This window comes from Tilletiaria anomala, assembly GCF_000711695.1.
Source record: "Tilletiaria anomala UBC 951 chromosome Unknown K437scaffold_109, whole genome shotgun sequence".
In the NCBI taxonomy this organism is placed as follows: Eukaryota; Fungi; Basidiomycota; class Exobasidiomycetes; order Georgefischeriales; family Tilletiariaceae; genus Tilletiaria; species Tilletiaria anomala.
In genome coordinates this window covers 36,087-62,897 of record NW_013546913.1, presented here as the reverse complement: position 1 = coordinate 62,897, position 26,811 = coordinate 36,087, and the positions used below count along the sequence as shown (strand labels likewise).

At 53.8% G+C, this 26,811-nt stretch overlaps 11 protein-coding genes across 11 annotated transcripts; 3 read left to right on the top strand and 8 right to left on the bottom strand.

Annotated features, from left to right (window-relative positions):
- Positions 1-1,499: 1,499 nt before the first annotated feature.
- K437DRAFT_276122 (uncharacterized protein) lies at positions 1,500-5,622 on the bottom strand. Its single transcript, XM_013385475.1, has 4 exons — positions 5,340-5,622; positions 2,611-5,267; positions 1,965-2,545; positions 1,500-1,898 (listed from the first exon to the last, which is right to left on the bottom strand). Exons 1-4 carry the CDS (start codon positions 5,360-5,362, stop codon positions 1,569-1,571), a joined length of 3,591 nt encoding a protein of 1,196 aa, XP_013240929.1. The 5' UTR covers positions 5,363-5,622; the 3' UTR covers positions 1,500-1,568.
- A 188-nt stretch (positions 5,623-5,810) lies between these two features.
- K437DRAFT_291730 (Mov34-domain-containing protein) lies at positions 5,811-7,639 on the top strand. The gene is made up of 4 exons (XM_013385474.1): positions 5,811-6,158; positions 6,243-6,483; positions 6,563-6,691; positions 6,751-7,639. Exons 1-4 carry the CDS (start codon positions 5,992-5,994, stop codon positions 7,504-7,506), a joined length of 1,293 nt encoding a protein of 430 aa, XP_013240928.1. The 5' UTR covers positions 5,811-5,991; the 3' UTR covers positions 7,507-7,639.
- A 24-nt stretch (positions 7,640-7,663) lies between these two features.
- Positions 7,664-10,388, bottom strand: K437DRAFT_250941 (uncharacterized protein). Its single transcript, XM_013385473.1, has 4 exons — positions 10,096-10,388; positions 9,102-9,980; positions 8,599-9,032; positions 7,664-8,511 (listed from the first exon to the last, which is right to left on the bottom strand). The coding sequence occupies exons 1-4, from the start codon at positions 10,096-10,098 to the stop codon at positions 7,911-7,913; spliced, it is 1,917 nt and encodes a 638-aa protein (XP_013240927.1). The 5' UTR covers positions 10,099-10,388; the 3' UTR covers positions 7,664-7,910.
- Positions 10,389-11,586: 1,198 nt separating this feature from the next.
- On the bottom strand, positions 11,587-12,780 carry K437DRAFT_15029 (HMG-box). Its single transcript, XM_013385459.1, has 4 exons — positions 12,632-12,780; positions 12,342-12,535; positions 11,970-12,269; positions 11,587-11,812 (listed from the first exon to the last, which is right to left on the bottom strand). The coding sequence occupies exons 1-4, from the start codon at positions 12,645-12,647 to the stop codon at positions 11,738-11,740; spliced, it is 585 nt and encodes a 194-aa protein (XP_013240913.1). The 5' UTR covers positions 12,648-12,780; the 3' UTR covers positions 11,587-11,737.
- A 652-nt stretch (positions 12,781-13,432) lies between these two features.
- Positions 13,433-13,902, bottom strand: K437DRAFT_259200 (uncharacterized protein). Its single transcript, XM_013385472.1, has one exon. The coding sequence runs from the start codon at positions 13,835-13,837 to the stop codon at positions 13,616-13,618; it is 222 nt and encodes a 73-aa protein (XP_013240926.1). The 5' UTR covers positions 13,838-13,902; the 3' UTR covers positions 13,433-13,615.
- A 483-nt stretch (positions 13,903-14,385) lies between these two features.
- K437DRAFT_259198 (uncharacterized protein) lies at positions 14,386-15,976 on the bottom strand. The gene is made up of 6 exons (XM_013385471.1): positions 15,895-15,976; positions 15,407-15,815; positions 15,259-15,333; positions 14,647-15,191; positions 14,481-14,574; positions 14,386-14,422 (listed from the first exon to the last, which is right to left on the bottom strand). The coding sequence occupies exons 2-4, from the start codon at positions 15,648-15,650 to the stop codon at positions 14,710-14,712; spliced, it is 801 nt and encodes a 266-aa protein (XP_013240925.1). The 5' UTR covers positions 15,651-15,815; positions 15,895-15,976; the 3' UTR covers positions 14,386-14,422; positions 14,481-14,574; positions 14,647-14,709.
- Positions 15,744-16,388, bottom strand: K437DRAFT_259197 (uncharacterized protein). Its single transcript, XM_013385470.1, has one exon. The coding sequence runs from the start codon at positions 16,139-16,141 to the stop codon at positions 15,887-15,889; it is 255 nt and encodes an 84-aa protein (XP_013240924.1). The 5' UTR covers positions 16,142-16,388; the 3' UTR covers positions 15,744-15,886.
- A 791-nt stretch (positions 16,389-17,179) lies between these two features.
- K437DRAFT_264650 (alpha/beta-hydrolase) lies at positions 17,180-18,777 on the top strand (the record flags this gene model as incomplete). Its single annotated transcript, XM_013385469.1, has 3 exons — positions 17,180-17,615; positions 17,696-18,120; positions 18,196-18,777. 3 exons carry the CDS (start codon positions 17,180-17,182, stop codon positions 18,775-18,777), a joined length of 1,443 nt encoding a protein of 480 aa, XP_013240923.1.
- A 152-nt stretch (positions 18,778-18,929) lies between these two features.
- K437DRAFT_14862 (uncharacterized protein) lies at positions 18,930-19,541 on the bottom strand. Its single transcript, XM_013385458.1, has 2 exons — positions 19,207-19,541; positions 18,930-19,133 (listed from the first exon to the last, which is right to left on the bottom strand). The coding sequence occupies exons 1-2, from the start codon at positions 19,459-19,461 to the stop codon at positions 19,083-19,085; spliced, it is 306 nt and encodes a 101-aa protein (XP_013240912.1). The 5' UTR covers positions 19,462-19,541; the 3' UTR covers positions 18,930-19,082.
- Positions 19,542-23,105: 3,564 nt separating this feature from the next.
- Positions 23,106-23,593, bottom strand: K437DRAFT_14798 (uncharacterized protein). The gene has a single exon (XM_013385457.1). It carries the CDS (start codon positions 23,482-23,484, stop codon positions 23,239-23,241), a length of 246 nt encoding a protein of 81 aa, XP_013240911.1. The 5' UTR covers positions 23,485-23,593; the 3' UTR covers positions 23,106-23,238.
- Positions 23,594-24,441: 848 nt separating this feature from the next.
- On the top strand, positions 24,442-25,981 carry K437DRAFT_264649 (uncharacterized protein; the record flags this gene model as incomplete). Its single annotated transcript, XM_013385468.1, has 5 exons — positions 24,442-25,002; positions 25,157-25,273; positions 25,493-25,622; positions 25,664-25,831; positions 25,911-25,981. The coding sequence occupies 5 exons, from the start codon at positions 24,442-24,444 to the stop codon at positions 25,979-25,981; spliced, it is 1,047 nt and encodes a 348-aa protein (XP_013240922.1).
- Between the last annotated feature and the right edge of the window lie 830 nt (positions 25,982-26,811).

Here is a 26,811-nt window from a genome sequence, read left to right as displayed (position 1 = left end):
GTCTGCGGCTGCCGTGCACTCCCTACCCCCGTCGGCACGACCTCACTGACGAGGTCGATCTGCTGCGCACCCCGTGTGCCGATCACGTTCCCCGTCAGTATCAGCTCAAGCGCACGCGGCAGGCGCTGTGTGCCCCATCATCGAGCCCGACGCTCCTGCTGGCGCAAACGTATGTGCACGCTCGGCGCTGTCGGACAGCATCCGGGACACGGACCAGGCCCGACACGCCACGCCGAACGCCGCATGATCTCGGCGATGGGGATGTCCGCGAACAGCGACGATTTCAGGCGCCCCGCGTACGCAAGGCCTGTAAGATGCCCGAGAGCGCACCGCATCACAAGGAGATGGGCCAAACCAGCGGTCAGCGCGGTGCTTCAACACATTTCTTTCACATTCACTGCCGAGCGTCACCATTGACGGGGCTAGGTAAAAGGGGCGACGGACACCTTGCAAATGAGACTTTCGTAGCTGGCTACACATGCATCTCGTGTTTTTCGTCTGCTGCCGCTGGCGCTCATGTGATGATGGGCTTGTTGATGTCCGTGCGCCGCGACGGACCGATCAAGCCCAGCGCCTCGCCGCTGGCAGAGCATAGTGGCGATGTCGGCAGCGGCAATGCGATGAACGGCATTAGAGTTACAACAATGTACCGCCACACCAGAGGACGCACCGATTATGCTGCTGCATATCCCCCTCTGTAAGCGGCGCGCGCCCATGTTCCTCGATCAAGTTGGCGCCATCGTTGGTGAGGACGGCGACGCTCGCCGTCTCGTGGCGCGCGAAGGAATCTAAATGCGTTGAGCAACTCGCGGTGCAGGCGCGTGTTGATGCAGTTGAACGTTCCCGGGCTGCTCAGCGGCAGCAGAATAGCGCGCCCATCGTGCAGCGTGTACAGTCGGAGCTCGGAGGCAGCGGTAGTCCTGTCGTGTGGCTCGTCGTGATGAGAACTTCCCTCACCCTATGTATGTACACGTTATTGGCCTCGATTCTTCGTCCAAGCGGGCTCTCACTGCTCTTTGCATGCAAGACCTCGATCATTCCAGGCATCGAGGCTTGCTGCAACAGGTTACACTTGGGAAGCAACCTTCTAGACTCTCCTCTTGAATAGTGCAGGGTCTTTAAAACTCCAAAGGGTGGGAGTGGCTTTCTTGGTGCCACGGTCACCGGCTCCGGCGATCAGAGTCGGTCCGAATGCCGGCTGTGCCAGCGTCAGCGCATCCTCAATAATCTCCAGCTGCACTTGCTGCAAAAGTCAATGCTACGCAGCGCGCGTGTTTGTAACATTTGCTGCTTACGGCCGGACGACTTGGCGGTGAGTACCGTTGCAGGATGCAGAGTGCTGAAACTGCGCAGACCTTTGTGGCAGTCGGCAGCATTGCGAGTTAAGTGTCTCCAGCTAGCGCGAGCTCAAAGCTTCGGTTACTTGTTAGGCACTTCCTGGTTTGGACGGCCGCAAGGGTGTGCAGCCCATCATGAAAGAGACAATGTGAAAGATGCTGCAGCAATTCAAATGCGCAAGGGTATGAATGTAAAAATACACAAGTGGCGCAAGCCGGGAGCTGTATAGCTCATCCTCTCTGCTTGAGCTCTTCAGAATGCTGACGCATGAGTGCCTTGATCTCGCCAACGATCTCGCCCGCCTGTTTGGGGCTGTCCGCCTCAAAGTCGTACCGCTTCGTCTCCCTTGGCACCTCGCGCCGGACGATCAGCTTGAAAATGTGCGGACCTTTCGTTGAGATATCACACACAGTGACCGAGCCGACGTGGAACGAGGCTGCGCGCGTCTGGAACGCGCGCACGTCCAGCGGCATGATATGGATCCAGTCGCCGTCCAGCGTCAGGCTGCGCTGCTCGTGCCTGCTGACGAATATCGGCGTTTTTCGTGTGACAGTCCAGGACTGTGACGGCTCGCCAGAGCAGTATCAGCCAAGCCCTTGTCGTCACAAGCGCAAGGCGCCACTCACCTTGTATACGGAGGCAATGTCCTGCATGGTTTTGTAACGCGGTTGCGCAGGCTCCGAGTGCCGCTTGTTGAAGATGGACGCGTTCGGATTGGTGCTTCGCCCGGTCAGTGCACCCGCTACTCCTTTCATGCCAAGCGTGGACCGACGAACGAGCGCGAGGTCGTGGGTGCCTTGCAGGCTCTCTACCGTACGGTCAAGCGGGACAATGATATCCTTGTCCGGTACAATGAGCGCCCACTCGTCCGGGGAAGACAGGTGTCGCTTGCGACATATCATCTCGAGGACATCCGCAAGGTACATCTCCGATGGCACTTGCAGAGTCGTCTTGTAGCGGACCTCTGAATTTGGTGTGACGAGCACACGCAAGAAGACGCCCGTGCTCATAGGAGCATTGAGGCTCCTTCCCTGTGCTGATGATGCAAGGACCGAAGTGTCTTCATTGACTGGAACAGAGTGAGGCGTCAAAGCATTAAGGCTGTCAGCATTCAGTGGCGCCAGACCTGACATTGCCATTTTGCTGGTGCCGGTGGTCCGAGAGATACGGCGCTTGATGTTGTTATATGCGGCCTGATTGTGTTTGACTGTCAAGAGCCGGGGCCATTAGCATGCAGCTTTGCCCCTCCAAGCTGTCTGCCGGAACACTTACTCTGTGTTTCGTTGGCCTCCACAATTGCAAACTCATCGTTTCCAAATCGACCGACCGTTAGAGTGCGATCGATGGCAGGGTAATCATCGTCCACCTCTCCGTCCTCTACCACACGAAGGACCCAGCCGACTGTCGTCAGCTTAAACCCCTTTTGCGTTTCCGGCACGCTCTCCTCGTGCAAGCTTGGGCCCCAGCCTTGTTCAACAAGGCAAAACAGGCCAAACCCGATGAGCTCCTCCATCGTCGCATCCTTGCGCACATTCATTCTCATGCGCTTTGCCTTGACATCGATAGCCTCAACTGAGCTTGTAGCAGGTTTGCTCAACGCAGTCGTGGTACCAGTGGAAGCAAAGGGGAGATACACATCGACCGCAATGCTGGGTTCACCACCTGATCGTGCAGCGACGCCCGCATAGAACGGCGCGAATGGATTTTCCGGAGCGGCGTCCTGTTTCTTCAGCTTTGCAGTGAGCGCTGAGACAACCTTCACTTGGGTATGCGGGAAAGCCGCCTTTGTAGGATCGCGTCTGAGAGACATGAACCAGTCATTATCGACCACTTTCTTTGGCATCCTCCCAGGAATCGTCGGCGCCACACCCGTTGGTACTGTATCTTGTCCTTTCACATTGGCCTCGCTACCTGCAGCATCTTTTGGTGCAGGCGCCGGAGAAGGTGAGAGCGTATTCAGGGCACCAAGTCGATTCTTTCTGACGGCATGTGTATCAAATTTGGGTGGCAAGACCAACCCTAGCGCTGAATCTGAAGCTGTCACTTCACTATCCCCTTCGAAGCGTTGCCTGAACGGACAGATGTTACCAGATGAGGCCTGCGAGGCTGGCAGTAACTCTCCCTGGCCGACATCCGGAAGCGACGCGTCTTCCCCCAAGGAAGCTGGAGAGCCCAGATCCGATACACGCTCGGAAGAAAGTACGCCATCGCCCCTTGGATCGATCTCCGAGACTTGGATACGCGGAGACGGCATCGCTGTAGGCATCTTGTCTTCCGATGGGTCCCCTGTGAAAGCTGACAAGTCAACCGGGTGCAGCGCAGGGGACTCGCTGATATCAGCGTGGCCTTCGTGTGAATGCAGAGGCGAGGGGAAATATGGCTTGTCCATTTCTGTGATCGGCGTGAAAAAGCGCTTCTCAGTAATCGGCGTCTTTTCCGAGCCGAAGTCTTGTGGCGGAGTAAGAAGGCTTCTTTCGATCTTCGTTTCCAGTGATCGATTTGGTGCCAGCACGTTTGAGTCTTTTGCGCCGCTGTGAGCGCCCATCTGCCACTTCATTTCTGTAGCGTTTAGGACGGAACCTTCTTCTTCAATGAACCCCTGAGGCTCATCATTGCCCCGGCTTTTGGCACCACGGTCGACTGCTTCAAGAGAGCTAAAGCCCAGATTATTGAATGCCACGATTGGAGGCATCATGGTTGCCCCTTCGCTGGAGCTACGCGTACGCATTGCACTATCTGCCGCCAGATCTTTGCTGTTCTGTTCACTAGGGGGCATGTTTGGGATCCCCGAGAAACCGTCGCTGCTGCTCGTTATCGGCGCGAAATCCGACGAGGCTGACCCGAGAGGAACGAGGATGCTGCCAGCGCCACTGCTGCTCACCGAGACATTGCTACTACTACTGCTGCTACGCGGACGACCGGTATCTCTTGTGGTACTAGACAGTCCGAACTGGCCAGCTTCGGACGACGGCACCTGCCGCAGTTGTCCTGATGGCTCATAGACTCTACGGGCAGGGCGAGCGGGCGGTGGCCCGACTGGGCCGGACGAGCCTGAGCCCGAGCTCGAGCCTGACCGTGAGGGAGAGTTTTGCGCATTATGAGCAGGAGCCATTAGGGTCTGCGCTGATGGCGCTGTGGCGCCCGCGAGCGGCGTCGGCTTTTCTCTTTCGAGCGATCGGGCGGTCTCGTCAGATGATGGAGGGTGCTCAGCAGTGGCAGCCGTAGCAAGCTTCCGCAGCCTTTCTTGCAGCGCACCTCTCCATCCTGTTTGCTCTGGTGCAGCAGCTGCAGGATGTTCGTCTTGATTCAGGCCCGAGGCTAATGGTGTGGCTTCTCGAGGTGAAAGGGCATCCTTGCTCTCGCTCCTCTCCTGAAAGCTTGAATCCTCGGCAATCACCTCAATGGAACCGCGACCACCGTACTTGCTCCTGATCAAATTGGTGATCTTCATGCTCGCTCTTTTTCCACTGACCCGCATGCCGAGGGCCCCACTTCTTCCTGGGCCATAGATGGTCTGTGTATAGCCAAGGCTTCCTGGCTTATGCTTGGAAAGGACGCCGGACCCAGATGCTCCTCTGTTGTGTTCCCCATGCCGCGATGCAAAATCCGCCAACGGTGTTGAAATCAGAGGCGAGTGCGTCGCATCAATCTCGGGCCAAGCCTCTGGATCATTTAACTCCCCGATAACGACGTGAGAGTCTGGCGCTAGTAGGACTTGGCCCGTGGACAGTGCTGGCGACCTGCCCTCCCGCGCAGGCCCGGAGCGATCGTCACCATGTGCGGCTCCGTATTCTCCTGTGACTGTGGAATCTTGGAAGCCACCTACGGCTTTCTCTTTGCGTGCAAGATCAGGGAAGGAAATAATGCGAGGGCCGCAAGCATCATCGACCCGCCGTAGATATGCCAGCCGCAGCGAATAAAGCATGTAGCTGAGGAAGGCAAGTAACAGGGTCGATGAGAGTCACCTAGCAAAGTAGGAAAGAGATGCACCGTGTACTCACTCTGGGTCGGCAATGAGCGACATGACGCCTTCGGAGCGACTTGTCCGAGATACAAAGTGGTCTTAAGTCGCCAGCTTGCCTTTCGAACGCCCCCGTTGAGTCCCTACGGAAGACCGGTGGCTCGAGTAGAAGATTAGTACGGTGAGGCTATTCGCTTTCCGTAGTACATCCTTCTGATGTTGTACCCAGATGGCAGCGGCCGTTGCATGAGAGCAGCACTAAGGCGTGCAACTGGAGCGTGCTGCTCGCCCAAAGACGAGAGACGTCAAACCGTACGTTGAGTGCGTCCAAGTAATACTCGGGCTACGCTGAGAGGAGCAAAAATGAGTTAGGATGTCGATGTATAGTAAGTACTGCGTTGTGCATGAACCGTGCTTCGGCGCCAAACACGAGACTCTTCCTGTGCCAAATTTGACGCGCCCGTGTGAAGACGTCACTGTTAACTCGGAGCTATGCAGATGTGATAGATATCAGCTTTGATCGTCGTCTTTCCCTTGATGGCCTGCCACCATCGGATCGCCGAAGTCAGAAGGTGAACATCGCACCTCTGTACAACGCGATAGCCGCTCACAGTTGCGCCGTCAAGGTCACGATCAAGTACCGACTTGTGGACAGAGCCTGCTTCCACCCGGGAGACCGAAACCACATCAAGATGCCCCCCTTGGAGGCGAGCACCTCAGCCGTGGCGCAAGAGACGATGGCAAGGCAGAATTTTGAGCTGAACAATGACATGGTCACGCTCGATGCCTCTGATGCCATCTTCCACTACGATCCGGAGAAGCAGCGCGAGATCAACGAAAGGAAGCCTTGGAAGCAAGAGTGCGTGGCATGCACCGTGATCCCGCAGCTATGTTCTGAGTGTCCTTATTAACCTCCGGCTTGGCTCTTCTACGCTGGGTGCAGTCCGCACTTCTTTCAGAAAATTCGCATCTCCGCAGTCGCCCTGATCAAGATGGTCATGCACGCAAGGTCGGGAGGGATATATGAAATCATGGGCTTGATGCAAGGCAAGGTCGATGTGGAGACACGGACGATGTACGTGATGGATTCTTTTGCGTTGCCAGTCCAGGGGACAGAGACGCGGGTAAATGCGCAGGCAGAGGCGTACGAGTATATGGTCGAATACAACGAGGCCAGCAGACATGTGAGCGTGATGGTTCTGCATTTTCGCCGTCGATATGTTCTGGACAATTAAAGTGCTCACCTCTTGCGATGATTGACAGGTCGATCGCTTGGAGAATGCCATTGGGTGGTATCATTCGCATCCTGGTTACGGCTGCTGGCTGTCCGGAATCGACGTCAGCACGCAATCGCTCAACCAAAAGTATTCGGAGCCTTGGGTAGCTATTGTGGTGAGTAGCTCCTAGTGATCCTCTTACAAAGATAGTTTAAACTGAAATTTCTACCTTAGATTGATCCCAACCGGACAATATCAGCGGGCAAAGTCGACATTGGTGCATTTCGAACCTTTCCGGAAGATTACAAGTCACCTACCTCAGCGGAGGAGTCCGAGTACCAGAACATCCCATACAACAAAATTGAAGACTTTGGCGTACACGCCAACCAGTACTACCCCTTACAAGTGGAGATCTTCAAGTCGAGCTTGGACGACAAGCTACTCGCGCTGCTGTGGAACAAGTACTGGGTTTCTACGCTTTCTCAGAGTCCGCTTATCGTCAATCGCAGCTATACGGCTGGTCAAGTGAAGGACTTGGCGGAGAAGCTGTCGCGGACGCAGCAAAAGGTCTTGACAGGTCGCAGCAATACGGTCTCCCAAGGCGCAAGCTTGGACATCCGGATCATCGAACGCTGGGGAGGCTCAGATCTAGGTGCTGCGGGGGGATTGAGGGGGTTAGGCGGGGAAGCTGAGAAGGGTAACGCGGCCGCGACCTCTATTCCAGGCGCGCAAGCTGACGCCGCCGGCGAGCAAGCAGCAGCGTCAAAGGAAGCAGATGCCAGCCAGTTTCAAGATGGCGATCTGCATCCGAAAATTGCAGCGGCGATGCAGGAGCTTCACAAACGGGATGACGACACGGCGCTCAGCAAGGCTGCTAAGGACGCTGCCAAGCTGGCGTCCGAGGCGCAGCATGGCTTAATCCATCAGGTGCTCAAGGACATTATCTTCAATCGCGGAGGATCCAATACTGGTCTTCCCCCTTTAATGTGATCTCGTCACATGCGCGGACATCTTTTGAAGTGTATGCGCCATTCGCTTGCTCGCTCGGCACGGCACACTTGTATTCTTAGACATTTCCCCTTCAAGTTCAATACCATGACACGCATGCCCAACCACATCATGCAGTCACCTACTCTACTCTTTCCTGCGAGCTTTGAAGAAATCCTTTTGCTTTGATGCTGACTAATGTACACTTGCGTGTTGTGCCACAAGTTGGAGTGATTGGGGTAAATGCAAAGCTTGCCTTGTTCTTATGGTTCGATCTGTTGAATATGGCATATCGCCATGGGGCTGTGTGCCTGACGTGCGAGTGGCAGGTGCAGACAAGAGCCGGGCCGGCGCGGCATCGCGAAAACGAGATACATCCAGCTGTGCACGCCGTCCATGATCTTGAATCACCATTCCTCTTCCTCTTCCTCGCCCTCATGATTACCGTGGTTGATAACCTCGTCTTCCTCCTCGCCTGAGCCGTAATTGAGCTCGTCATCGGCCTTGTCGTTCGCAAGCTCGTCTCCATCGGCATGGAGGTCCATCGCACGCTGCACGGCGAGGATACCAAAGATCTCCTTCAGCGTCTTGTCATCCGGCCGCTTGGGTACGGGTCCACACGAATGGTCCCGTTCCGCTCTAGCTTTGACGAACGCGAAGAGGTCGACGGTGGGGGCGATGCCTGCGGTCGGCTCGCCGTCGTCGTGAATGCTGTTATCGCCAAAGTTGCGCCGTGCCCAGTCGAGCACGTAAGGACCGGCACGCATGAACTTCTTGCCCGAGTACTTCTTCTGGAAATGCGGGTGGCGGGTCGAGGGCCGCAGGCAGTAGTCTAGCATGATTTCCGCGGTGCTGAGCAGCTCTTCCTCGGAGAAGGACGAGTAGTGGATCAGTGTGGGAGACCACCGGCCGCGCTCGAGCACTTCGCGTGAAAGCCAAACAGCTGCTGCAGCGATGACCGATGGTGGATGACCGATGAGTCTGTAGTCGACGGCTGCGATCTCCATGCTATCATGGCGGAATAAAAGACGTGATGGGATGTCAGCCACGATGCACCGTCAAGCAGACAGCTCGTTTCGCTCGCGAGCAACTCACAAATACTTGGCGACCGTACGTGTCTGAATGTCGTAGTCGTCCGCTTTGGAGATGCGACGCAGGAAGTTCATAGGGTTCGCGTAGCTCAAGTTGAAGTCGAGTGTACGCAGAACGTATCGCTCTGCAGCAAGGATCTCTGACTCGGTATACGTCGAGTCACTCAAGTACGGGAAGTTCTCGACAGAGGGGCACATGACCTCTTCGTACTTGGCAGCGATGAAGATGGCCGTGCAACCGACCAGCTGAAGCTTGCTGAGGCCGACATGGCGCACGCTAAGCAGTCTGTCGACAATGTTGACGGCCAGAAACAAGGTCTCAGGGACGAGACGCAGTTTGGAATGCAAGCTGATGAGCCAGTCGACCAGCATGCTGCGGTGTGCCCAGGTGATCTCCTCCTGCCCATCGATGTAATCACCGTTCGGCAGGCACTTGACCTGAACGCAGGAAAGAGTCCAGCATGTGAGAAAGTCGTCAAACGCGTTATAAATATGACCGGGACGTACCTCGAGGGACTTCATGTAATCAAAGATCTCGTTGACGTACTCAGCGACCATAAGAGGATCGTCAAAGTCATCCTTGTCTAGGTCCTCCCAGCCCGCGTCTTTCGGTGGCTTCTCGACCTTTGCCTTCTTGGCAGCCACAGCATGCTTGTCGGTCGTTGCGTCGCGCAAGCTGCTTTGGCTGCCCGGGCGTTTCAGCCCCCGCTGGGCGGTTTGATCTGCTTTGGCAGTCGTCGCGGTGGCTGAGCTTGCCGTCGGCTGCGCTGCTTGCAGCGCGGATCCGGCTGGCACTTTGAGGCGCGATGGCCCTGGCGCGGCGGGCTTGACCATCGTCCTGGCCGTAGCAGGCTCAACAGCCCGTCTTGACCGAACGGCGCGCGTCGCGCCTGAGGGAGCGACGGTGCTGTTGACGGTGTTTGACGTTGCTGGTCGCCGGACGCCGGTCGCACAGTTGCGTGTGCTAGTCGCGTCACGCGTTGTAGCGGTGGTACCCGTAGCACCGATGCGCTTTGTCACGACGCTTGACGCAGCAGTCGCCTTGCCCTTGCCTTCCTGCTGGGACCCATGGGTGCTGGCAGAGCCGGAACGGGATGAGCGGTCGTTGTTGGTGATGTCGTGCAGCTCCTGGCCGACTTTGATCGCGGCGGCACCAGCAGCGTTGTTCACGCTCTTCATCGTGAGACCCGTCCTTGAGCTGCCACTGACTGCCGTCTTGGAGGTCCCGGCTTTGCCATGTGGTGCTTGCTCAATCAGGGAGGCCTTACCCTTACTGGCAGTCGCTGCTGCATTGCGCGTGAGCTTGGTGGCAGCTGCCGAGACGGTGCTGTCGGCTGGCGCCAAGCCCCGCACTCTGCTCGAGGTGCGCGTCGTTGGCCGTGAGGCCTGTATCGCGTAAAATGATGGAAAGTGCGCGTTAGAGATCGAGTCGCGTGGATGGGTAGAGCGCACGTGCTAACGCGCGATGCAGACAAGTCACATATGCGCCACGATTACGCACCATTTCGGTTGGATCAGCGAGCTAGCTACGACCGAATCAGGCTACTATGGTTATACATGAAGTAGAAACGCGAGCCAGCGCGTGTAATACGTGATGTAGAGACGGCGCGTAGGAGGCGTCCACGGGTCGGGCACGTGTCACGCGTTCCGGTCGTAGGCGGTCGTCGCGAGACGTGCGAGGGCGTTTAGCACGCGTCAAAAGGACGTGACCAGAGAGGGTGTCAGGTGGTGTACGTGCGATAGGGAAGCGCGTCGAGATGGATGCATGAACAGGGTGTATGAGGGCAGGATGAGCGGCGCCGGGATGTGATGAATGGAGTAAGGTGTTATAGAAAATGCAGATGGGTGGTATGAGTGGGTTCGCGATGATCGTGTGGTGGAGGCGTAAAAAAGAAAGCGGAGAGACGCGCGGGAAAATCGCGCGTAAAAGAAAGAAAGTCTAATCAGCACGAGCTGTTTCCTTACAAGGCAGTGAGTGTCCCCGATTGCGATCGGCAGACGAGAGCCAAAGGACACTAAGAGCTCGGCGGTAGACGCGATATGCGCGACCACGGGGGTGCCAGGTGCTCTGGTTGGGATTGGGACATCCTTCTGACTGCGCTACAAAGGCGCGCCTTACGCTGGAGGGACAGCGGTGACTCACCTTTCCTTAGCGTGCCGGTTCGGGACCAGGCTGGCGATGCGATTCCGGTTCGCACACGAATCACATGCGCGCGTGCGGTGAGCAGAGTTTGTACGACTGCAGTGAACGCGATCCTTTGCTCTCCGGTCGTCTATGAAGGGAGAAGTGGGAAACGTGAAGTCTGGAGAGGAGGAAGCTGTTCGTGAGGGTGCAGACAGAAGTGTTGATCAAGTCTACGAAGTGTGAGATCAGCAGCCAGCCAGTCTCTGCGGCGCTCTATCTGGCAGTCCTCTGTCGGCGGAACAGAACAGCCGCCTCCGCCAGCCAGCCGCGATTAACGTTCGCGTCGCGTTCAGCTTTTTTGACTGGAGCTGCACGTGACCAAGCTGGGTGTTAACTCAACATTGCCTCACTGGTACTTGCACTGCCCATGCTACTTGGAATGCTTCTCGGTTGTATGTAGAGTTTCTTTCTCAAAAAGGAGCAACGGGACTCATGCTGGCCTCAGATACACGCAGAAGACGCCCCACGCCATGCACGCCGCGTCCATTAGCCTGTAGAGGCACGACGGGTCCACAACTCTGCACCTGCAGCCTCCCATACGCGCGTGTCTCGGCTATCTCCATGTCCCTCTTCCGTCCGCCAGTCCGCTTGGCTCCTGAATGACCTGCCAGACTTTGCAAAGCGCAGGCGGCAGCTGCTGACTGGCTGGATTGCATCGTCCCAAGCGCGCACACATAGTAGTCTGGGCAGCGGTCGCTTCGTCTTTCTTTGCGGCGGAATCTGTACCATAGGACAGCTCACCGGTAATCCTCGCTGGCGATGTAACTGTGATTTCGCGGACGACCAATTTGCAACCGTGTCCGCAGTGTGGTGCTTCTGGCTCCTACCAAGTGCCTTATTCACATTGCCAACTCCTTAGAGATAGATGTTTTCATTCATGGCAAACGTCGCACGTACAATTGCGCTTGTAGGATAATAGATGTGAACAATCAAACCCCCCAAGACGTTCATGCGTTGATCACGCCGCCTCCTGGTATGTCTTGAGGTCGCGCTTGTACTGCTCCTGTGCTCCTTGAGACTTTTGCTCGTATGGCTACCGAGGGAAATGCGGTAAGAAAATGAAAGGGCGTGCAGAAGTCAGCATAGATGCGGCGCATTTCGCCATGGTCCGGAGATATCGCGTGTCCCATTGCTTTCATAGCGAGCATTCCAATAGATCGGGCGATCGAGTTGCGATGCGTCAGACTCACCTGCTTTTGCGCGGCGCTCATCGCCTTCCATTTCTCGCCGGCCTCTTTCGCGACCGAGACGACCGAGCCGGCCCCGCCCTGCTGAGCCCTGTACTCCATCATGAACTCGAAGAACGCGCTCAATGGCCTCTTGGGCTTTTGCTGATCCCTCAAGAGAGCAGTGCCCTTCTTGCCTTTGCGCCTTTGGGCCATGATCCACGCGTTTTGGCGACGGATGTCCTCGGGGCTCAACTGCTTCTTCCACTCAGCTAGCTTCTGTTCGTATTCGCTAAGGCCGGCCGCTGCTTTTTTGTTGTATGGCTGATCGCAACCGGGTGAGCGAGAACATGATCAGCCCGTGCTTCGCGAACACACGTTAATGTGTAGACGTACCTCCTTATCGCTCTCGCTCAGACTTCGCCATTCGCTACCAACTTGGGTAGCAAGCTTGCCGATGTCCACCACCTTCTTGCTCGGGTCCTTGACGCTGGGCGCGAGGAATTGGTCTTTGAGTTCTGGCAGACGCTTACCCATGTAGTACAGGAAAGCACTCTTCTTCGTGGGCTTGTTTGCAAATGGCAGGGGAACTATGAGATATGGATGTGCGTGAATGTCAGGGCAAAGTCATACGAGTCGGCGCACAGTCTAGCGCAGGCTTGAGCGCTGCGAAAGAGGATAGGTACTCACGCTTCTTGCCATCCGGTCCAAGAGCCTCCCATGGCTTGAGCTTGGGCTGGGGCGCCTTCTTCGCCTTGGGCTTGCCCTGTTCCTTAGTCTTTCCCTGCTCCTTGGGCTTTCCCTGCTCCTTGGGCTTGCCCTGCTCCTTGGGCTTAGCCGTCGACTTGGGCGCGCTCTTCGTTTTGGTGCCGGCTGTGCTCTTTATCAGCTTTGATGCAGGGGCAGTGGTGACATGTCGTTGCCCGCCAAGGGACAGGAGAGCCAGCTGAGATGGAAGAGCTGCTGCAATGCGGTGGATGCTGACGCTGGAGACTGTCAAGGGGGAAGCGGATGAGATGTTTGCAGTCAGCAGCGTAGCTGGCCGCAACGGCAGCGTCGTACTGGCGCCCCGCAAGGCGGTTGCTCCGCGAAGCAGCTTGGTCGACGTGGGCACTTTGAGCATGATGCCGCGTCACCTCTTCGACAATTGTATAACGAGGCAGCGCTGGGCGCGAAGAATATGCGAGATGTCGTAAATGCACTATGGATAAACGCAAACAAGATGATGGTTTGGAGATGCTGAGATGTAGATGCGTGAGATGTTGGCGGATGCGATGATGATGCCACCTTTCTGATTGTGGTCAACTGAGAGCAGCGGGGACACTGCCCCAGTCGCCAATGCAACAAGCATGGGGTGCAGAAGCGGGACGCGCGCGTCCTGGTGTCTGTGAGCACCGAGCACAAGGTTGTGTGCACACGCAACCCTCGGCCAGATAGGTGTCCTTTTGGTTCTCTTGAGTTCTGAGCGCTTTCGCATTTCGCTCGTCCCCAGACCCACGTTCCCAGGTGCAGAGAGATCATTCAAATCCTCCTCTGCTCTATACCAAGTCGCTCGGCGCAGGAAGCGACATCTAAGCGCGCTTTGTAAATATCTATTAGGAGCCGCAAACAGCTGTCGAACCGAACACGATATCCATCAAACGAGGTGTCATCTTTCCTCTCGTTTCCAGTTACGCGGGCCAAGTTTCATGCGAATGCGAAGTACAATCAAGGCAGTACCTGCTGGAGAAACTCCATACTATACAGTAGATGCAGCGGACGGTTGCGGGATGCCTTTCACAACGAAGTGTCACTGAATTCAGGTACATCTGCGGCCAAGAGGCAGTCTGCCCCAGCTCCTTGGTCACCCGGTCGACCTTGAAGCGCGGAAGGACGGCGGTGCAGATGGCCATGATCTCGTACCTGGCCAAGTTCACGGCAAGGTACAGCCGGGGTCCACCATTGAACGCGTGGAATCTCTACTGGTTCAACTGCACGAATTGATGTGCACCGTTGGTCGGATCGGTCTGCAGGAAACGAGATGGGTTATACTCGCATGCATCAGTTCCCCAAATATTAGTATTGCGAGTCACGATCTGCAAGAAAAAAAGGAAGAGGTGTGCTCAGTGCTGCGAATACTACTGAGTAGAAGAGTGAGATTGGCCACATGCACACAATTACTTCAAGCAATCCGCTCGCCGGCCTTGATCTCATCGGCGGCAGATTCCGCGCGTTCAGTGAGGTAGTTCCAGCATGCAACCATGCATTCGTCACCTAAAAACTTTCGGCACGGCAGCGTGCAGCTGGATAGCCTCGACGATGCATGTGAGCGTCTACAGAAGGTCCATAATGTGATCGAACTCGAGAAGAGCCGTTTCGCTTCCGTTATTGTCGAGGGAGGCGACGTCCTTGATGATTCCTTTGATATGCCAAGGAAGCCGGAGAAGCTCGTAGAAAAGCAGGCTGAGCGACTGTGCCGTGGTTTCGCGGCCTTCGATCTGGGAGTAAAGTCAGCGGCTGGAACACTTCGTCGACCTATCCGCACAGCAGCCTTACCTGCAATCAAAAAGGTCAGAACGAGGTTGAGGGTCCTTTGCCAGATCCATGAACAGCTCCAGGTCCCTTCCGTCCTTTTGCGACTTTGCGCTGGCTGATGCGTGGGGCCATTTGCGGCATCAACACTCATGCGCCCTTGCAAGCGTTCCTTCAATGATGTCCTCACCCGTCTTGTGAATGTGCCCGATCGCTGTCTTTATGTCCTTTCCTTGTGAAGCAAGAAACTAGTTCAGCTTGAAGAGCGGCAGCGCGAAGGGCTCATTGAGAACCCCATGTGCAAGATGGAAGGCGTTGGCGAATGGAACGGATTCATCGAAGCAGGAAATCGAGGATCTGAGGCACTTAAAGTCCCGAGAGAAGGAGATTTTGCTAAGGCAGAGTGTGTGAAGCGGAAGAATAGCTCTGGCAGCACGGGTTGGTTCCTCTCGCTGGCATATCCGCGAGCAGCAGCCTCGCTCATGATGCTGATTTCCTTCCTGGTCTCTTCATGAACGGCTGTCTGGACCCTGGTTCGAAGTTGTGACGCGCTGAAGATCTGAGAGTCACGCTTGTGCTGCGTCTGCCAGATGTCACCATCTGCGATGAAGATGACATGTGCGCCAAGCACACTTTCGAATCGGGATCTCTGAAGCCGACCTTTAATGAAATACTCAAAGCGCGTGTTCTGAGTCGTCTCTATGTACTGTAGGCGGACCGTGATGATCTGACAGCCTATTAGCAGGTCAAACCGTGGGTGTTGAGCAATCGTAGTTTGTATTACACAGAGTACGTTACTCACTGAAACCAGTCGCGTCTGTTGGGCGCTTCCAATCAGTGAGGCATCCGTGGCGGATTTGATGTGTTCCAATTGGGGCTGCGAACGGCCGAAGCTTAAGTATGGTCAGTGGAACACTTGTAGAAGAAAGGACTTGTGTTTGGATCTTCACCTTCGTACCATTCTTGATTGCACGATAGGAGTGTCGGATGAGAGGCAAAGCGGACCGAACGGATGGAGCAAGGCTTGTTGCATAGAGCTCTCCGAGTGGCTAAGCCCTCAATCTTCGTGGTGCACTCACTGCCTTCAACAACGCACACATTTGTCCGGTGAAGTGCAGTGCTAATCAAACTGTCTAGACAAAGAATGGCGAGTCGCACGAGCAGGAGAAGGCAAGCGCGCAGCGTGTAACCCATCCTCTCCAAGTTGGGCGCCAAAATATGCTGGGACGAAAAACTGCGAGTGGGCTGCAGACTTTGCGACTGTGGCAATGCTTAAGGAAGTATGAGGTTGGGGGCAGCTTGGTAGATGACTGAGGATATATATCAAGTAGAAATGACTCTTTCAACGGCACGATGTTGCTGCTTGGGGTACGATTGAAGGGCACAAGCTCAAATCTGAGAAGCAAAAGTATCAAATAACATAAATGCGTTTATTCACCTTGTTTCATTGGCGAACGAAACACCAAGAATGAGTTCAGGCCCGCAGGACAGGAATGAATCGAGGATGTTTTTCTGTGGTCTGCATGGCCTATGTCTTCAATATCGAACGCCGAATTTAAGACTTGCAATCCTGCCCAAAGCATCCTGTTTTCGGCGTTCTCGTCAGTGCCAGCCCCCGTCAGCGCTGCACCAAGCATGGAGCAGCTGGTGGTGAGGAGCAAAACGAAGATACACCACCTTTGCATGGGAGAACCTTTGCATCTTTACACCTGTCAGCAGAAGGCTGCGGGCAAGAGTCGCACTTTGTTCTCTGTTAGGCGCAACGCTCTAGCAAGTGGGCTGTGCACATTTGCACTTTGCGTTGACACTTGTCTTGATATCCGTAATTCGACTGAGGTTGCACAGTAGCCTGCCGGAGTTAATGCGCTGATGAAATCTTTGGTGAACACGGGTGTCCTCTTGCGACGATATAAAATATATGGGAATTGTCCAAATATTGTTGGCCAGTTTTCAAAATACAAGTACCGAAATGTTGAAACTGAGCTAAGGGTTGGCAAAATGTTCATTTTGCCAGTTCTAACCAAGCGTTATGACCGATACTGTCGGCGACCAGCCGCCAGCGACTGGTCACCAAACGTGGAAGTCGAAGCCTAGTACATCATCATGAGATTACCCCCAGACAGCCCCATGTAAATCCCAACTCACATCATCGTTCCATCAACAGGTCCAGCGTCGCGTAGACGTGTGACGAGTGCAGCACCGATCACTAAGCGCTGAGTGCTGGCATGAAATCAAGAATGAGCATGAAACACTCGGCTTGTGCCGGCCGGCAGCTCCCGATATCGAACGCTTGGATCATCCACATATATACTTGTACTAATTCAGTCCAGCGAAGATGCATGGTCGATTTGACGTCACGAGGTACGCCGCCATCGCCGATATATCCTCTTCTATGTCGTCGATACGCACGAGGTGTGATGGTTACATACGGTGGTAAGCGATATAGACGTCCAACAATTGCCACAGTGACTCATATTTTTAGCGTTCCAACCTCTAGCATCCGGGAGTACCCGCTGTACCTACAACCGGATCTGCACAAGCGAGGCTATATATTTAATTGGACCGGCCACAGAAGCGACACCGGCCCGAGCCTTTGAATCTTTGAGTTTGGATGAACCTTTTGAAATATCGGTGTTGGCATAAGCTGTTTCTGGTTCTCACTTCTTTGCCGTCGAGCTCAACTGCTTCGACCCGTACCCGCCAAAGACCGTCTGAAAGCAGCAATGTCGTCATCATTATACACCACAGAAGCCGCGCTTGCGGACCCAGTGCCCACCGTGGCCTCCATCCTACCTTTCAAAGTGTCGTTCCCCGACTCTGAGCTCCAGGATTTGGTCAGTCGCCTGAAGAATCCCCGCTACGCGCAAGAGCAACTGCTACCTCAGGACCCTCGCAGCGCCCAGCTGACTCCGACGCCAGCATGGATCCAGAACGTAGTCGAGAATTTCTGGCTCAATGAAAACGAATTCACGCTCAAAGGCATGATCGATGAGATGAACAAGTATCCCCATTTCGTCGCCGAAGTCGACTGGTGCAAGCAGCTGCACTTTGTATATGTTCGCAGCTCAAGGAAAGATGCTATCCCGCTCTTGCTGCTGCACGGGTGGCCTGGCGCGTTCCATGAATTTTACCCTTCAGTTGATGGGCTTGTCGAGCCAGGTGAGCTTAATAGAATATCGTGTCCTTGGACGTTGTTGTGAGCCGCATGAATGAAGCGCTAATTCCTCATGAACTTGCAGAGAATCCCGATGACCCCGCATTCCACGTTGTCATTCCCTCCCTGCCGGGGTTTCTCTTCAGCTCACCACCTCCAACAGGAGCAAGGATGATTGGTGACGTACACGGATACGCTCGCATCATCAATGCTCTGATGATCGCGCTTGGCTATGGTGGCTCAGCTTCCTCGGCCGAGTCCATCGCTAAGTCTGGGTCACCATGGAAAGGCTATGGTGTTCAAGGAGGCGATTGGGGTTCGGCTGTTTCTCGCGCTATTGCAAACGTCAACGGGTCGAGAGCACGGGCAGTGCACTTGAATTTTTGCCCTGCCCGGCCAAGCGGACTCATTGGCGGGACAGCGTACAACGCCTATCTCTCCATCCCAATGGGCATGAAAAAGTGGCTAGCGAATTTCCTAGGAGAGGAGGCTCGCAAGTCGATCGCGAAGGTATGCTCCAAGACCGCCGCGCCTCTTTCATGCCGAAAGTGATGAACTAATAATGGCTTTCGTTCTGATTCGCAGACGGAATCTTTTCAAGCTTCCATGGCGTACTACCACGTTCAGCATTGGCGACCTGCGCAGCTTCTCACTGCACTCACAGACTCTCCTCTTGGTATGCTAGGCTGGATCGGAGCCTTCCTTCAAGACCCACTTCCGCCGCTCACACCTGGAGAGAGCAAAACGCTAACAGTCAAAGCTCTTCTGACGAACGTATCCATGTTCTGGCTCACGCGCTCGATCGGCACTTCCTTCCTGCTGTACACGGTCAACGCCTTCCTGCCCGACATCGTCATGGACCCGCAACAATTCATTCGTGTGCCCTTTGGGTTCACAGAGTTCCCACGCGAGCTTGCCAGCACACCAGCATTGTGGGTTGCAGGGACCGGCAACCTCGTCTGGGCAGCAAAAGCGAGCAAAGGTGGGCACTTTGCGGCGCTCGAGGTGCCAGAGGTGTATGTCGAGCACATGCGCAATGCCTTTGCGAAGCAGGGCCACGCGAGGAGAACCAAGGGCGAAGGAGAAGGAGGCATTGTGAAGATGGATGTTGCCAAAGCCGGCCTATGGGATCGCGAGTACAGAGATATTGGCGAGAAGCTGAGCTGACGCCTTAGCGGCTCTGCAGTGGCATAACATGGCTATAGCAACAGTAATGGAAGAATAAGAAATATAATTAGAGTACATTGATGTAGAGATAAAGGCCAGAGTGATGGAATACGTCGAGAAGGCTAGACCATTTGGCAGGCGCGCCTCCAGCGATGAGTTGTAGACCATTGTTTCGCACATAGCTTGGTCCTGCACGCAACTTTGGTCCGTATTTGTAGGGGTTGAAAGATGCGGGGGTGCCGACAATAGCTGACACCAATCCCACAGCGAGTTGCCCATGTGAGATTGAAGCTTTTGTGCATGTCTTACATTAAGAGCTGAAATTCGAAGACAAGGAAGGAGAGGTAAAAGGCTGTCTAGGCGATGCAGGAGCTGGCGATGAGTGGGTAACACTCCGCAATGTGCCGAGGAAATGACGAAGTATCTCACCATTAGGAGAGTTTGAGGAGGCTGCGACCAGCCGAGATGGAGACTCACGCCCTGGATGCTCAAGAAAAGGCCAATGCCTCCGAATCCGCCGATGACGACACAGGGGTTCTGGACAACCAAGTGCAGGGGGTATTTTGCGCTCCAGCCGTACAAAAGGATGGCGGCCGGAGAGATGGATGATGAAACCATCATGATGTACAGGATGTACCCCTGGTTCTTTTTGCTATCGTTTGCCGCCTTTTGATGCTTGCACATGCGACTGTAAGGGTTTCCTGCGACATTCCCACCAAGACCAGACCAATGGCGAGATTAATATAGTTGAGCGATGGCATGCTAATGCATTCTTGGTGGTGGGTAATGAAGATCATCGCACATGCGGTCAAGTCAAGGCATATCGAACAGTAAATTACGGCCACTTAAAAATCGGCAGGTTGGCGTGTCAGCCATGAACAGTATGTCGCAGTAGACACCTTGACATCACCACTCCAAAGTGCTAGGAGTTGAATGATGGGCACTGTAGGCAGAGGAATGATAGGCTGGGAGAGGTTGCGCCTTAGCTCCGGGAAATGAGTTCCATTGGCCTCGGTCTCGAACACACGTCGTATGGTGTCGCTACCAGGATCTTTCTTCAGACGTCGACACTTCTTCTTCAAGGTGACCGTCTGGTACGTCACCTGCATGAGAATGAAGCCAAACAGGGCAATCATGGCTCCAAAGTTAGCCACAACCACTGAGATAGAAGTGACGCATTGCTTCAATCCGTCATTCAATGCAGGTCTACGAGGATACATCTCACAAAGCATCCATCTCCAGCTGCAGCCTGCTTCGACCAAGCCTGCAGAGTGATCAGCACCGAGACCTGGGACGATACAGCCACCGATGATGAGTCTTTTGGCAATCAAAATAAAGGTCAACGGTACATTGTACGATTAAGATGGTCTCAGTGCTTACCCAATGCACGGCGCCAGGAGTGGGGGCAAGTGAGTAAATCGCAGCAATGCCACCTCTATCATAAATAGGATAGTGGCCTGCTAGCACACCATCTCCAATGGCGAAAAGCGTTGCGCCTCCAAGCTCGGCGCAAAATCTGAATGAGGGGAATTGCTCCATATTCATCGAAAGTCCGCCGACGAGTGAAAGATGAGGAAGACCACGTTGGAAACCTGCCAAATTAACAGCCGACCGAACATTTCGGAAGCGGCCCCAAGATGAGGAGGCCTCTTTTGTTTATTCCACCGGGAAAGGTTCAGCATCTAGTAGGGCCAGGAAAGGGAGTGCCAAATTTACACTGACGCCATAGCCAAGCAAGAATATGCTCAGCATCACTGCTTGAGAATTATCGGATGAGGCTATCGGCCAATCATGAAAGCACTGTCACGCACCCTTCTGCGTCACTTATACTTGTGACTGCCGTTTCGAATTTCAACCATAAGTGGACACAAAGCACGACGCCTGACGAGACATGATACATGCGCGTTGGAAGTATCATGAAGGACAACCACCCACATCCCAACAAGTTGTCTTTGGACATGAACTATGCATTGCTGTACATGGCGCATGTCATCCCAACAAGTTGTCTTTGGACATGAACTATGCATTGCTGTACATGGCGCATGTCAAATATCAAACTTCAAAGCTTCAGTGCTTCCTGAGCAACCTTCTGATCATATATTAGACTCAGATTTAATTATCCAGCCCTTCAAAGTTCATCGCTCATTGTTCATCAGTGACAGTGCATCAGCCCTCAAGCTTTAAGGCTCACCAGGTTGAGCGCTCAGCAGCTCGCGACTGGGAATGCATTCACCAGTATGTACATGCATAGAAATCATCACTAGGGTTGACTTTGCCATAATAGAGAAGCATCCATTGCATTCAATGATGGTGCGACATATGATTTCGATGCAGCCATGTGAACGATGCAGCAATGAAGGGATGAAGTGATGAAGGCGCTGGAAGCGAGGTTGCGGGATGGTGCTCTCGCTTGTACGTATGTACGTAGGGCTGACCTTTGACTATTTGCACAGGTAAAAAGCAAGATATTGCGCCCACAATGGGTGAGTCCGACCACCCAAACTGCTTTCCGGAGTCTGGAAAATGATCTTCAGGACAACGTCGGTGGGTGATCATCCTCTTCAGCCCTGGCTCTACGGTACCAGGATTTTTTCCACATGCAGGAAAATTTTGAATATTAGGTAAACATAGAATCATCACCAACTGTCCTTTTCCCGTTACTCGTAGGCCTTTTTTCATTGACTATTTTTCAGAAGTTAAGGAAAATACTGACTCATGTCGTACTGATTATGATCAGTGTGTAGTAATGGGCAACCTATGGCAGCAGATCGCAGAATCTGGTGGCAGGGGGGTCAAGCCGCAACCAAGGGCGCCGCTCTTCAAGCGCCAGGCAATGGGCATTCCCAGTGCCATCAAGTACATACAAGTTCTCCATGGGTCACGTGTACTTACTGCATGCAATACCATTTCTTGCCAGTAACGCATTGCTCCCGGCTGGGGTCCACAAGAGCAGTTTGAATTAGGCCAACAGACCCTAACCGACGCAACTTGTTTCCTGTCCCTTGCTCAGTGGCGAGAAGCGAGACAATGGCGATGCATCAATACATGAAAGCCGAAAGGGCATGGACGCATGAACACATGTGCATATGTGCCAGGTGGCTGTAAGTCACCGCGACTCACGAGCTTGATTGCGCATCAGCAGGGACCCGGGCTCTTGGGACCCGAGAAAGCCATTCTGTGAACTTTCTGCTCGGAATATTACTTTTAAAATATCCTCGCAAAACGCCCCAAACATCGTAGCTATGTATGGATATCATATCTTCGCGTGCTATAGTATTTACACCTGCATTTACCATTGTATACCACGCTGTGGTCGGACCAGGTACATACCTCCGCATGAAAGAAGCTAATTTGAAACATGGTTTTGGCCAATATAACTACTAAACAGCTCGAGATGCAAACCCATAATTTTCCAAACTGTCAAATTGGCAAGCACCCCCTGCTTTTGGACCTTGAAGTAGCAGAAAGGCGTCAGTTGCGAGACGAACAAATATATTCAATACTCTTTTGATTCATGATTTTCGTCTTTCAACGAAATACCAGACCACGAACAGGTTTGGAACCCAACACCACTTCCAGGTGGCTGTTCGCATCTCCTCTTGAGCTCATCCCAGTGGTCAATTGCCTTTCGTTGAACGAAATGGGGGCCTAGCTGGATGTCCTGTTCGTTCTGGCCTCATTAGGGCGTCCACTAATCCGGTCGTCAATGATCATGTTTTGGAAGAATGAAGAACACCACAACTCTCGTCAATTTCAGCCGTGGTGTACTTGTCGAGACTGAAGCGTTGGTGGAGGCGCTACTGCGCGATGAGATCGCAGGTGCCAAACTGGATGTGATGGAGGGTAAGGCAAATGTGTGTCTCCAGATGAGGAAGCCTTGCCCTGACTTTCTTTTAACCTAAATGATGATCTCGTGTCTCTAATTTTGCACTGCACACAGATATTCCGGCATCACATCTCTTTTCTGATGCGAAAGTAGAAGACAAAGCCGTGGTTCTCCCCTACATTGGCAGCGCTCGTATGGGGCCAGGAAGGCGGTGGAAAGCTTAATGGACGAAATGTCCTGGCCACCGTCGGCATGTGGAAAGACGATCGAGGCAGCATGAGAGCGGAGCTGAAAGTGTCGTAAGGACCAAGCGATTTTCTCAACGAGCCTGTATCGTTTGAAGGCGAGTGCATGCATCGACTGATGCATGCGCCCACCGAGGAGAATCCACTCAGCCACGAATTGATTGGTGGAACAAGAGCACCAGTGCCTGAAAGAGGCCAGATGTAGCGTATCGCCGGCTGTTCATGGGAGCAGATCCTTGTTAAAGTCAACGTGTTTTACCGCAAGTCTGTCTGCCTCATCGCATCTTATATCGTCCCTGCACGTGCATTTCCACGTGACGAAGTATCCATTTATGTAGCCGGGCAGCCTGCTGTCAGCAAGACATACAAGCACCCCAATGGGCCCATGTGTCACGCAAGGCCACGCCAGACCCAGCGCAACTCACACACAGGACTGTACAAATGATCCCTGCAATCTGACACGGAATACGCCCGCAAACCAAATTGAATGGTGGAGGACACGTGATGAGGGACTGTGGGGGCTGTGCAGTGGTGGTGGGCCGAGGGGGGGCAATTTGGGGGGTGAATTTGGTTTATTCGTCTCATTGGCTGGTTGGCTCTGCCAATAGGGCAAGTAGCTTGTTGGTAGAAGGGCATTCTGTAAAATATGCGCACATCTAGAATGGGCAATTTGTCTTTTGGGAGGCGTTCTGTAGGAGTTCGCGCGCTGCGCGACAGACTGCTGCAACGCGCTTTATTGACTGACACCTACAACGTCAGGGCCTAAGAAAGTGGGTCCTTTATTGCTCTTTGGCCCCCTTGGGACATGAATAGGCACATCTGTGTTTTTGATGTTTCTAAAGTCCAGTAACTCCCTCATTGGAGCTGTTACTCGTGGGCTGGGAGTTATGGGGAAGATGAGCGGCGCCTCAGCAGTTTCTTATGAAGTGCTTCCTTATGAGGCAACAGACTCGTTCTTCGGCTCCTTCGCTTCGTGCGAGACGTACTCATAGATACTAATACGCATGCATGCGCGCTTCGCTTGTGTTTTCGACGCAGGCTTTTGCTGAAGGCGACCAGCAGATAGTCAAGAAAAACATCTGTGCCATTTTTTCTGAATGCTGCCTATCCTCTCTGCTGCCTGCATTCCTTTAAGACGCTCAACTTACTACCATCGCAAATCGTATCACCTGTTTGGCAAGCACACAAATGCCGATGTTGGTGCTTGATTACCAAGGTGCAACCTGCTGACTTGCTGAGACGCTTCGCCATCTCATCTTCAATGACAAGTTCATTCCCTCAAGTCATTAACGAAATCGGCCAATCGCACATCATGTGACTGGAGTTCTGTCTGTACAACTGTCCGGTGCTGCCACAATGGCATTCCCAAGCGTGGTGTCATGGTCCTGCATTAAAGCGGACCTCGCCAAAGATGAGTCGACAACGACGCGCTTTTGTATTCTTCATTTCAATCGAGCCCTTGGAGCTCTACGCCTATGGATTCCTTCAACCTAGGTACTTTTTGTCACTCACGTACTCTCCCCTAAGCACCACACATCCAACAACTTCGCAGAACTGGATACTCCAAACTCCGTGACTTACCCACCTGGCATAATGAGTTGCATCCCGTTTGCAAACGGCGAGGATCCAGTGCCGTACCGGAGCGCCTGGCTCGAAGACCCAGTGCAGCCAACGTCTTGGCGCCGAGGTCTGGACGTCTGGGAGCTGTACGAATATTTCATGTCCGCGCGCTACCATCAAGAGGGCAAGAGATTCCCATCTTGTCGAGAGCATTTGTCCTTAGCCGCTGGGTACGACAAATCTATATTCGCACCCTGCTTCTCCAGTAGACTCGGCGATGCGCTATTCAAGTTTCAAAAACCTGTCCTCAAAGAAACCCTCCACGAGCGCGTACAAAACGCCTATGCCACATGCTACGTGCCTGTTCCACAAATCTCCACAACAATCCGAAGTGCCGAGGAGGGCTGCAGCGCAGTGTATAATCAAAGCGCCAGCTTGGATCGGAACGAAGAATTCGTAGATGCGACATTCGAGACGTACGTCGTTGCCATCTCAACGAATGCTGCACACGATGTGTTCGAGAGGGAGGTCGACCTATTGGGCGGCCAGCTCACCCGCGAGCCAACGCGCTGCGACTCACAACGAAGCACCTCCGTGCCTTGGCACTGGAGTTAGAGGGATCTTACGGTTTGATCACGCACTTTTTGGCTGGTCCTTCGAATTGACATGGACCTACGGTGGCCGAGGATGCTTCATTCTCGACCGCCTGATCGCCTTCCCGATGATTTCAGCGGTGCCTTTTCCATAGCTGACCACCGAGCCAGCACGTGAAGTTCCCGTCTCGCAGCGCCTCGACCCGTCGGTGCTCGTTGGAAACAAGATGAACACTATCCAGAAGTATCTGATGAAGTTCCACAAACTCAATGTGAACACCTGCAAACCCGGACGAAGCTGACTGTGATTGATCCTCAACTCATATACATTGCAGTAATCCGCACCGCTGTGGGTCGGCAACCCGCTTCCACACAAGCCATGCAGCGCGGCGCATTGCCGTTTCGCCTTCTCATTGGATGGGATCGAGTTGCTGTTGTCAGCCGTACAGGTGCTACGCAGTCGTGGTCACAATGGCTTGACGGTATCGCAGCTGCCGTCCGCCACACACTCTCTCACATTCCTCAAACGATGGTCCAAGGCAGGAGATGCCGAGCTGGCATTCGGCGCGGCTGCTGATTTCAGGAGCAGGCGAACTCGGTATGGCACGAGGTACATCTTGGGTATGTTCTACTTGGGCCCGTGCTTGTCATGCCCATGTAAGGCCTGGAGGGTATACTCGAAAGCGACATTAGCACGCCAGAGAGCCCAGATGCGCTCAAGCACATGTCTACGACGATTAGCAAACAGACGGCAGAGTATCACAAACAGGCCCAACTGGAATACGCGACGTTCAATGCGTTGTTTGACATATTTCATAGAACAGGCCAGTGTGAGTTGCGAGAAATCGACAGGAGGACGGGCCCAAACCAATCACGTCTATAATACCATGCTCTCTTGCCACCTCGTAGTGACTCTCTCCGCTTCCCTCCCTGTGTCATCGCATACTGACAAGCAGGCAGTATCATCGACCAGCTTTTGAAGCGACGCTACCGCGGTGTTGGCGGCGACATGGGCCTCATGGATGTGCACATTGGGGCGTCGTCTACAACCCACGCCTCACAGCGCGTAGTTCCAGCCTCCGTGAATAGCTCAGACTCATCTACAACTAAAATCCCGACCTCTGGTCCGTCGATGAACTGCAGAAGGTGGTGTGCAAGTGGGTTGACGCGATCAGACGTGCCGTATTTAGCGCTGTCGACTTGACGAGAGCATCCATGCTGAGCGCTTCGCGAGCGCGAGCAGCAAAAATTTGATTCTTGATTCGACACTCACACCACAGCAACATATGTTACGCATCACAGATCAATCAAGCACATAGAATCACTTCCTTCCCGACTTCGCTTCGAATCACTATTCGACGTATATTTCCACGTCTCATGGTGCAACGCGCTACAGCACGCACTCACTTTCCACTCCGATTCTGCTTTTGTGTTATTGCGCCTCCCGGCTTTGATCTGCTCCATATCCAGGTTCTATCTGCTGACAGCTACTGGGTTTCCCTTCTCGCATCCTGCTACACGGTGATAAGCTACATAGAGACACAAGGAGTCTCGTTCGGCTTTAGCGCCACTTCAAGAGTTGCACCGAATGGTGTCTCCTCCTCTCTCTCCCTTGACCGTGTGATCAATCGAAACCTAAAATCTCATTGCATGCCATGTAACATTCACCTGTTTGTCTGTTGTATAGCTAAGCTTCTGTTGCAAGGTGGAAGAGAGTAGGGCATGAATCTGAGTCCTGACCAGCAGGTTGCTCCAAGGATCTTCATCCGACGTGTCTTATCAGAGAAACACCCACTGAAAGTGGCCGTTT